General features: G+C 38.3%; 1 protein-coding gene across 1 annotated transcript; it reads right to left on the bottom strand.

Moving 5' to 3' along the window:
• Positions 1–1,716: 1,716 nt before the first annotated feature.
• LOC123715795 lies at positions 1,717–9,602 on the bottom strand. Its single transcript, XM_045671105.1, has 5 exons — positions 9,494–9,602; positions 8,862–8,951; positions 3,110–3,202; positions 2,815–2,888; positions 1,717–2,322 (listed from the first exon to the last, which is right to left on the bottom strand). The coding sequence occupies exons 1-5, from the start codon at positions 9,526–9,528 to the stop codon at positions 2,180–2,182; spliced, it is 435 nt and encodes a 144-aa protein (XP_045527061.1). The 5' UTR covers positions 9,529–9,602; the 3' UTR covers positions 1,717–2,179.
• Positions 9,603–11,918: the final 2,316 nt, after the last annotated feature.

Raw genomic sequence — 11,918 nt, forward strand, 5'->3', positions numbered from 1 at the left:
ACGGCAACGCCATCGGTCGGTTAACGGCGGCAACTCGAGGTCGATTTTCTCATAGACGTGAACATATGATTCGCATAAAAGTCACTGCACGTTTTGGATGTTTGTTTATTGTAACAGAATAATCGATATCAGGAGCCAAACTATTATTAAGTGTGGATTTCAGAATATTTAGGCAGACTTTTTTCGCGGAAAATCTGTGTCGAAACGTAAATAATTACACGAACCATGTAATATTCTTTCAAATACACTGCATATATAATGTTTACTACGTATTTATTTGATGGTAAGATAGATTATCGTATTACTAGTAACCGGATGTTAAATTTATTTAAAAAATATAGGATATAAACTTTTCCAAAGCCGTCATGTTCAGGTCGTCGAAATCCGTGAAGAAGAAGGAATCATCCGTGGAAAAGTAATACCACAGACCAGAGTAAGTAATCGACCGTACGACGTGAAAGTGGAAGTATGTATCAATTATAAAATGAATTTATAGTTGAGTAATAATCTATATAAATATATTTTCAACAACTTTTCAACCATCCATGCACGGAAAATGAAGATATATTTCTTTAAAGAAATATAGATATTGGAGGAATAAGTATTATTCGGAAACGTGGAACCGATAATAATTTCATTGATTTATTATTTTATCGTTCTGCATCTAGAATGTATTATAGATAAAGAAAAACACTTTAATTAACAGATTAACAAAAGACAATACTATGTATTATAGATACTAAAACAATGAAATAAAAAATAACTTGCACGTATTTTTTTTTTGTGCTGGTTTTTGTGCGTGTATTACTTAAAAACATGGAATACCGTCAATACAAAAATGAATTTTGAATACGGCATATTTTGTTTAGCAATTCATGTTTGTATATACACGTTAGTGTTTGTGTGTCTTTTTCCGCTCTTCCCGTTTTCTTTCCAATTCGAACTGATTGTTTTTCAGGCGAACCTAGATCGTACGGTACGAAGGACAGAATGCACTTGCAAGGCGGGTTTATCGGTTCGAGGTTGCAAGATGTAGCAGCGGTCTGCATTTTTATAAATAATGAATATACGCAATCGAAAACCGATCAACCGCAATCTTGGAATCAGCCTCGAGAAAGTCAAGTAGAAAAATATAAAAAAAGTTGCATCATCGCTCAAATGTTCCCAGGTAAGGAACATCTGATGATTGTAATGCAACGTATACATTATACAACTTATTTTTTTTTTCAACTTCGCAACTCCGTTTTGGAAACGAATAAAAAGTTAATTCACGATTCCGAGACTGGGATTTTTTACACCCCACAACACAACAGTACCTTGTACCACCCATTGTTTTTCTTTTTTGAGAGCACTTTTTAGCATTCACCTGGTTAAATAACGTAAACCGTACAGCTGATCGCACGCGAAACGCCCACGAGTTGCCTAAATTTGCCACAACGCCGCGCCACTAGCGTTATCCAAGAGGCGTATTGTCATATCCCTAGAAAAATTCGTTTGGCGTTAGTGGAATACACCTGTCGAAAATTAATTAGATTATATTTAGATGACCTTTATTCATATTTCTAATGGTAATAAGAATCCTACAAGAAAGAACCAGCGATAACCTGGGCTTTGAACTACGATAAACAATAGCTGCACCTATCTATTTGATATTCTGTTTATCCTTGTTACAATAACTTAAAAACTATAATAAATATATAAATAACTCAAACAACATTCATTTCAAAGGAATTTAATTTTAAAAAATGGGATATGGCAACTTCGGTCTCATAATAAAAACAAAATGAATTAAAATATCCATTGAATGACGAGGTATACTCCACAGGTTACAAAATATATTGTCTATTTAGAACAATGTAGCAATATAAATAATATTCGTCACGATTCCTCATTAATATATTTTTTGCAATTACATAATGTCACCAATTTCGAAACACCAATTCTTTTTTTGTCAAGAATAAAAACGTAAAACGAAAGACAATTATTTTGATTGCTAAGCAATATCTACAATATTATTTCCTCATCCATCGTTTACGCTTATTAACATATATATGTGTGTATGAAAGTATATTTTTACTTTTACTTCTAACTCTACTTGATCTGTGCTTTTATTGTTTTGTCAATTATAATAAACGCGCTATTTCGTTTTGCATGCTCACCCCCAAAGAATACTGATTAATTATTTATGAATAGATGAACTAGCTCTCATTGGTGATTTTCGTATTCTTGGTTGTATATCCACATGCAATACTTCAGAGACGGACAAATGTTTCGTGTAGCGTTTGTTCAGAGGGCGAATTATAAAATACGGCTCGTCTGGGCCTGCAATAAAAAATATTTTTTTTATTTAAATGTAAGTAATATAATGGTGAAATCATAATAAAATCGAATTAAATTAAATCACGACGTAGAAACAGTAGGTTATTAGATATATGTATAAGTATACTTATTTAAGAAGGCTGCCATCAGGCATTACAATGAAATCTTACATTTACTAACATGCAAAAAAAATTACTGTGGAGCAAGAATGTCGTGTTTTTGAACTAAAGGGATCCCTTTAGTTTGACCTCGACTAATATTACTGGCCCTAATAGCTAAGCGGTCCGAATCAGTTTGTTAGCGCGATTGAGGGTATGACGTCAGGTATCGCTACAATTATATTGAAAATAAGACATTCCAATAATTGTAAATATTCTCCCAAATTCCATGGGGACGAGGTATATTCATAACTTAACGTGCATGATAAATTAATCATTATAAAATCCTTATATTACAAATGCAGAATTTGTTAATTGTAAAGTTTTTGAAACCTACTTTTAATGTATCCTTCCTTGGATATTTGTTCAGAGGCAATTTTATTTAAACTGATTTTCGATGGCTCAATTTCTCTGTGAAAATAAAAATGATTTTTGAGAAATTTTAATTTTATTACGAAACATATAGGTTTAGATCTCTATTATTCATAGATAGCAAATCTATGACTAAAGCCGCAGTTTACGCGTACATCCTAATTTAATTAAATCATTCAGTGTACTTAAAGTAACGCCGTTATTAGTAAGTAATTAATTGAGGACGTGGTGGATAAATTATTTTAGATTTAAAAACATACTTTGAGTTCTTCTGGTGGAAAATTCCGTATTTCAGATGAGGAGCATAAGGGTCACAGCACTTTGGCCGAGCTTTTGACTTGTATTTATTTTTGCTGTAAAACAATCAAAGATATATAAAAATAATTACTTATGGAACGATGGAACTGTCGTGTTTGTCGTGTTGGTGCAGGCCCTTACAAAGGGTATTTAGGGAGTTTTTACTTTAGGTTGTTTTGGTCCTTATTTGGTTAAAATAAAACTTCCTAATAATTCGTTGAGAAGAGGTGAAGATGGAATGTGGAATGTGTTTAATTTTTAAAAACTGTAGATTTATATACAAAAATTATCCTACCTGGCCACTAGTGGTAAACATGTGGTACCAAGATGCGAAGGATGCGTAGACAATAAAATCGAGGCGCGGCAAAAAGTTGTCCTAACGGTAACGCAATTAACTGTTCTTTTCAGAACAAATTATTGTTTCATGACGACACGTACTAATCACCTACAGGATTCCCCCTCTAGCGAAGCGTACCGGCAGGCGTATAACGCGGCCTCGGCGAGTTGTTCTTGTAGGTATTGAGGTGTTCCCAGTGTCTTGTTGTTTCAGGTTGTTGTCATCTTGATGTTTCAGGGTGTTGTCATTTTGATGTTTCAGGCTATTTGATGGTTCATGTAGTTCGCTCGCACTTGATGTGTTTTGCTTGTTGCAGGTACTCGTTGTTGTATCAGTAGGCACATCTTGCTCGGTGATAGTGTAGGCAGGTTTGAGTCTGTCGATAGAGATATTCATTTCACGGTTAGGTAACTGCAGCGTGAATATCTTACTGTCTCGTTTCAGCACGCAATAGGGTCCGTCGTAAGGTGCTTGTAATGGCTTCTTTACGGCGTCTATGCGTACGAATACGTATTCACATGATTGCAGGTCGCGGTGAACGAATATGGGTTTTGTGTTGCTGTGTGGTTGACTCGGCATTGGTTGCAGGTTACGTATTTCGTCGCGCAGCTGATCGATGTAGCCAGAGTCCATGATGACGTCATTGCGGGTCGTTGATAAGAAATCACCGGGTAAGCGTATGTTGCAACCGTAGGTAAGCTGAGCGGCGCTTACGCCGGTGTCACTTCGCATAGCGGCGCGTAATCCGAGTAGGACGGTTGGGAGCTCGTTGATCCAGCTTCTTGCGGTCTGTAGTCTTGCTTTTAATGCGGCTTTAAGGACACGGTGCCATCGTTCGATGATACCGTTACACTGTGCGTGGTATGAAGTTGTACGCGTTTTGTCGATTCCTAGTAAGCGAGAAAGAGATGCAAATACTCTGCTTTCAAATTGGCGTCCTTGGTCCGTTGTTATTGTTACAGGACAACCGAAACGGGAAATCCAACCTTCGTATACCGCTTTGGCGACGTCTTCAGCTGATATTTCGCATAATGGGTATGCTTCGGGCCATCTTGTTGCTCTGTCGATCATTGTCACGAGGTATCGATGACCGCTGGCCGCGGTAGGTAGCGGACCAACGATATCAATGTGAACGTGTTCGAATCGTTCGGTTGGTGAAAAAATTGATAATTGACTTGATGTGTGGCGTTGTATTTTGGCGCGCTGACACTGTAGGCATACTTTTGCCCACTTGCCGACGTCTGCGTTCATTGAGGGCCAGAAGTAACGTTGCGTAATTAATTTTCTCGTAGTCTTGATTCCAGGGTGGCTAACGTTATGTACTGCGTTGAATGCGGTACGTCGGTATTCTTCTGGTAGGTACGGACGTAACTGTGAGGTTGAAGTTTCGCAGTGTAATTTGATATTTGTTGAGTTGACTTTCTTGAAACATAAGTTGCTCTGTAGACTGAGTGCTTTAATGGTATCGCTATCGCGTTCTTGAGCTTCTGCAAGTAGATTGTAGTCAATCGGCGATGGACAGGTGATTGCTTCGACACGTGATAATGCATCTGCGGCTGCATTTTGAGATCCACTGACGTGTCGTATATCAGTGGTAAATTCGCTGATATAAAGTAGCTGTCGGGTGCGTCTCGGTGATTCGCTGTTTGTATTTGTTTTTGTGTAAGCGAAAGTTAGCGGCTTGTGGTCGGTGAATATAATTATTTCTCGTCCCTCGAACATTTTGCGGAAATGTTTGACAGCCATGTAGATGGCGAGTAGCTCTCGATCGTAGGTACTGTAGCGAGTCTGTGCGTCGGTGAATTTCTTCGAGAAATAGCCGAGTGGTTGCCATGAGTTGTTGATAAATTGGTTGAGTGCGGCACCAGCTGTTTTGTCGCTAGCGTCGCTGAATATAGCAAGTGTCGCCTGGTGAGACGGATGAGCAAGTTAAGCGGCGTTTTTTATGCTCTCTTTACATGCTTCATAAGCTTGCGTTGATTCAGTGGTCCAGTCGATCTTAGTTTTGTCACGCTTTTTGACGTTGTGCAGGTAGGTATTTAACGGCGCTTGTATGGTGGCGGCATCTTTGATATTTTCACGGTAAAAGTTTATCATACCGAGAAAACGTCGTAGTTCTTCTACGGTTTGTGGTTTTGGAAAATCTGTAATAACTTGTACCTTCTCTTGGGGTGGCTGTATTCCTTCCGCTGTGACTTGGTGACCGAGGAATTTCACAGTTGGCTGGCCGAAAACACATTTTGATGGGTTGATGGTGATGCCGTATTCTTCTAGTCGCTGTAATACGATGCGTAGATGTTTTCGGTGCTCTTCCTCGTCGATTGATGCTATGAGTAGATCATCAACGAAAGGGAATACGAAGTCGAGTTCGCGCAGTACTTCGTGAATAAAGCGTTGGAAAGTCTGTCCGGCGTTCTTTAGACCAGGACACATGCGCGGAAACTCGAAAAGACCAAAAGGTGTGATGATGGCGGTTTTCTCCACATCTTGCTCGCTGACTGGCAGTTGTTGGTACGCGCGATTGAGGTCGAGTGTGGAGAAAATTTTCTTCCCTGCGAGTTGGTATGTGAAGTCACGTATACGTGGTATGGGATACCGATCGGGCTTGGTTATGGCGTTGAGCCTTCGGTAATCGCCACACACGCGTAGGTCTCCATTCTTCTTTGGCACGACGTGAAGAGGTGATGCCCAAGGGCTTTTGCTTGGTCTGCATAACCCTTGATCGATCATGTTTTGGAATTCCTTCCTGACCATTTCGTAACGATGCGGTGCAATGGGGCGTGGCTTGCAGTGAAGGGGCGGTCCATTTGTTTCAATGAAGTGTTCAACGGAATGTTTGGGACTAAGCTTCATTGAAGTGATTCTGGTTGTGCCTGGGAAATCTTCTAGTATGCTGTGGTAATTTTGTTCAATGTCAATACTACGAACTGTAGGTATGTCTGCAGTACTGAGTTGAGCGTTTGTTACCAGCTTTGTTTTCCCGTCGATCAATCTTCGGTTTTTTACATCGACAATGAGGTGGTGGTGCTGCAAGAAATCTGCTCCCAGGATTTCCTTAGACACATCTGCTACGACGAATTTCCATGTATATGGTCTTCGGAGGTTAAGATCAAGTTGGAGTGACTTCTCTCCGTATGTTGGAATGACCGTGTTGTTGGCGGCGTAGAGTTGAAACGGCAGTGGTTTTTCGCGTGAGCCTTTTGTCTTTGGTAGCACGGAGATATTGGCTCCTGTGTCGACCAAAAAGGTAAGTTTCGTTACCCTGTCGGTAACGAAAAGGCGGTGTGATGATTCGGTAACGCCGGTTCCCGCCGCGGCCAGCGTTACTATTGGTTTTCCGACTGATTTATGGGCTTGAAACATGGGCATGGTGGTGCGCATTTCTTCGCATCCATACCATAGCGATGATGGTAATAGCAGTACGGCATTGGAGATTTTTTCCGGCTTCGATCTTCCATCTGTGACTCTCGTCGGTTTTTGTTGCGCTTTGTTGATGCATTCCGCGAGCGTGATTGTGAATGGTAGCGAGAACGACTGTTGCGGTAGTTGTCGCGAGGTTGTGCTCGTAACTCGGCAACTTCCAAAGACAACCTTCTTATTTCACCGATGAGGGTGTCGATGGATGGTTTTTGTTCTGGAGGTGGCACACGGAGTGACAGTGAGATACCGGAGACTTCTTGGCTCGACGGATGTGATGAAACTTGACGCTCTGCACCGGAATTTTCTGTGTTCGTGATCTTCAATTTTCTTGGTGTTCTTCTCGGGGTCACCACTTTAGGGTAGTTTTGGTTTATGTTGATTTGGTCCTTATTTGGTTAAAATAAAACTTCCTAATAATTCGTTGAGAAGAGGTGAAGATGGAATGTGGAATGTGTTTAATTTTTAAAAACTGTAGATTTATATACAAAAATTATCCTACCTGGCCACTAGTGGTAAACATGTGGTACCAAGATGCGAAGGGTGCGTAGACAATAAAATCGAGGCGCGGCAAAAAGTTGTCCTAACGGTAACGCAATTAACTGTTCTTTTCAGAACAAATTATTGTTTCATGACGACACGAACTAATCACCTACAGGTAGATATAACGTTTAAATTAAAGTGAGAATGTGGTTAGAAACGTAGCGTTTTCTATGCCTTTGCTATTCGAAAACGAGAGTTGCTATATCCGTTAATATGTCGAATTGAAAACTACACGGCACAGGGAATCCTAGAGCACTTTATTTTTAAATAAACATCTTTCTTTATTATTTATGTCAAGTAGACTTAATATCCTATTACCCCTAGATAAGACAGAAGGCGTCCACAGTGAGTCTCCATTGCGTTCGATTTATCATGTATAATAGTAAAGTAAAGTATTTTTTTCTAATGTCTAAGTCACTAACGCAACTTCTACATTTCCCATGTAATCATTTATTAAGCTTCATTTTATTGAGAAGTCTTGGTGCGTGTTTAGGATTTTAAAAGTGCAACTCTTAACCCTCAGGTCGTGGGTTCAAATCACGTTGCACTAATGGATTTTTGATTCAATTTACGCAATTAACTAATACTTAACTGTCCGCTATGGTGAAGATTAACATCGTGTCAACGGCATGTCTTAAAACCGGAATTACATTATGAAATTAGTCGCATGTAACTAATCTCCCCAAAAAATCTCGTATGGCATTCGTGAAATTAATGCATGCATTACAAAAATATTATATTACACGTTAAAACTCTTGGTAAAACTAATTAAACGAAATTAATTTCGTAATGTTATTCCGACTTAAAACCTAAGATTATACATGTATGACAGAAGGCTGATCATGCGGCCAAGAGCCATACAGGGTATGCAGCGCCACTGTTTTATTATGTAACGATTCAATTCCATTTATTTTTTGTGGTGCTACTCATTCAGTTCTGAGTTAAGTTCTCGTGTCTATAGTCTAACCAGTGTACAGATACCGGCAAACATCTTGAACAAATTGCCTTGCCTGCGCAGGGCGAGTGACGTGTCGGTCGCGTGATTGGTAAATAAGTTGACGTTTGTGTCCCGCGCTGTGTACGATGCGCAAACTTTTCCCCACTCCCTTGTTTAATGCTCAAGAAGTTTGCCGGTATCTGTAACCAAAAAAATATAGCCATTGTCTAGGCTGACCTACGTGCTGAAACTGAGGCGTTGCTGGAGGAGCGCCTGTCCAAGTGATATTAGAAATTGGAGTAAATTGTATTTTGTAATGGCTAAAGAAAATCTTTAGTTTTTTTTTTGAACAGACAGAAGACTCACCTGATGTTAAGTGATACCGCCGCCTATTGACACTCACACTACCAGAAGGCTGGAAAGTGCGATGTCTGCCTTTAATTTAATTATTATTTTACTACTAGGTGACTTAAGTACATACTTGTCATACGACACAGATTTCTTCATGGTTGGCTTTCTCTCGTATGATCCAGTTTGTGACCAGGAATATGGGGCCGGGTATCTCATATGGCTAAAATTCGAACATTGAGTGTCAAAGTTTCAAAATGTTATATCAACTTGCCATAAAGTTTTGTTACTTAGGCTTCAGCGTGCTCTCATCGTTCAGGTTCGAACCCGGCTGTGCAATGGACTTTCTGAGCTTAACACTAGCGCATACGGTGAAAGACCAGCTGCCCACTGAAGTATTTCCGAACCAATTCGACTTAGGTTCCTTCAAGAAAAGAGCGTACCAATTCTTGAAAGGCCGGCAACGCACTTGCGAGCTTTCTGACAACGTATGTGTCCATGGGTGGCGGTATCAATTTAAAGTAGGTGAGCCTCCTGCCCATTTGCGTCATATTACATAAAAAAAAGGAATCGTTTAACAAATATTGACACCCATGATATGATGACAGAAGGCTGCTCACGTTGCTTATGAGAAAGAGTAAGAAACAGACCAATAAGTTGTGGATTGGGTTTATTTATGAAGTTAATTTTTAAACAAATATAATTCCTATATATTAATCTGATTGAGAGTTGATCTTATACTAAAGAACATCTCAACGAACTTACATTGTTTTGGTCTTCTTATTTTTTTTATTTTCCATATTTTTGTATTTTATTTTACTTGAAAAATTTAATTCTACATAATATTGAAATATAAATGTCAATAATGACGAGTTGTCATTTGTCTATGATTCTGAATTCCATAGATTTGTGGCCGCCCATGAATAAAATATCATGTGCCTAGTCGACGAAGACGAAATTAATCAATTGCGAATTATTTAATAAGAAACTCAGTCGCTCGTCTCCTTGAATCTAGTGCTAAGACGCAAAAGGATTAGTTATTGATTAAAATGTAAAGGATTAGAATGTAAAGCTTAAGTGTTAGTGAACACTAATCGTATAAGATAAATTCTTAAAAACACCAACTGACTTTAAAGTAACAGAAAGTTTATGCTAGAACTGTTTATTTACTTACGCATAGATATCACTATACTTAAAAGTAAAAACTGTAGGCCAAGGGAGTAACATTTGTTTCACCATTAATATTTAAATACAACAACAATGAAACATCTAGTGCCTTGATTTATTAACTTATACTCATAAACAAACTTGCAGAAGATTCGCAAATGCAAGGAATTATGGGTACGTTCTTTTCTTGAAGATCCTTATATCGAATTGGTTCGAATATTTCCAAGGCAAAGGCGTCAAAACTGCCATATATTCGCCTCTATTTAATTAGTGAACAGAAAAATCGTATCTGAGTACCATACATACATACGATTGTTCTGTCCTTAGTTTCAATTCCTTAATAGTTACTATAAATTACATCTACATTTGTCTGAATAAAAGGGGTTTGGAATCGTGTGTGACTCCCAATTGGCATAGGAAGTTGACTTTGAAGACACCAGTAAGGGAAATTAATATCATTTTGCAGGAGTTTTATCAGGGTGTAAAGGTTCACTTGTAACAAAGTTTTATCAGAGCATTGTTAACGTAGTGCTTTCAGCGTGCTCTCACCCTGAGGTCGTAGGTTCTATTCCCGGCTGTGCACTAATGGACTTTCTTTCTATTTACGCATTTAACATTCTCGAACTGTGAAGGAAAAACGTGAAGAAATCGGCTTACTTTAAAGCCAAAAGGTCGACGGTATGTGTCAAGCACAGAAGGCTGATCACCTACTTGCCTATTAGATTGACAAATGATCATGAAACAGATACAGAAATCTGAGACCAAGATCTAAATAGGTGTACCAAAGTTGTTGTAGATTTATTTCATCAGTTGCAAACTCGGACTTATTTATGGTCAGCATAAGGGAGGTCTGAGTGTGAGTTATACATATTTAGGTATTTTAAAGTACATTCTCCTCTACGGAAAACGCTTGTAGTATATTGAATTACTCTAAGCACTTATAAAACATATCAGCACCGGTACTTACCAATCAATGAGAATCCCGACGTGTGGAAGATCGATGTTGTTTTCAGTCAATCAATATCCGTAGCACGTCACAAACTTAGGATCACGAGATGGATTCGCCTGGTTTTGGCATTAGCATAAATAGTTATATACAGCGATTACTAATCCAGTGCTGCCTATGTATCAGTGAACTAAAAAGTGCAGAATCCAGAATGCCATGTTTTTTTATAGAACATGGAGCAAACGGGCAGGAGGCTTACCTGATGTTAAGGGATGTTAAGGCATTGAATGCCAGAGAATGCGAGTGCGTTGCAAGCCTTATAAGAATTGGAACGCTTTTTTCTTGAAGGATCCTAAGTTGAATTGGTTCAGAAATACTTCAGTGGGCAGCTGGTTCCATATAGTAGTGATGCGCGGAAAAAAACTGCCTTAAAAGTCAGCCAGTTTTGCTAACAAACTTGTCAAACAGCAATGACGTAGGATTTTGATTCTTTTCGCTCTTCTTTTTAATTATTTATATTTATTTATTTGCGAGTTACGCAATGACTTTTACCCAAAAACATAGTTAATTTTCTTCTTTTTAATCCAGAACTTAAGCTGATGAGAGAGGCCTATTGGAGGGCACGCCTGTACAGGAGTTACTACTCATTTTAACCGCTACGGAGTTATATAGAATGGATGTTACGTTCAAGAAAGTATGAAAATGACATCTATAAAATATTATATTATCATGAAGCATGTACAAAATTATTATAATTCTAACTTACAATAAATTACATTATTAGAAGTTAATTATATACATAATATGATTTACAAGAAAAATAAACTATTTTCCTCATTTATTAAGACTATCTCAGGTATTGAAACATTATTTCATTCAGTTCAAATAATTCCCTCTTTTCAAAACCAGTCTAATTGCTTGTTATCACAGCGTAAACTCAATTTGATAAAAACATACCAAAGAATCAAAGGGATGATACGAGTTTTAGAACATTGTTATTCTATCAAACATTCTTTAGTTAAAAGATTTAACAATGCGATTGCCCCGGCGAGAAAATTTAATATATTTTCTATTTTG

Source organism: Pieris brassicae, chromosome 10 (assembly GCF_905147105.1).
Source record: "Pieris brassicae chromosome 10, ilPieBrab1.1, whole genome shotgun sequence".
NCBI lineage: Eukaryota > Metazoa > Arthropoda > Insecta > Lepidoptera > Pieridae > Pieris > Pieris brassicae.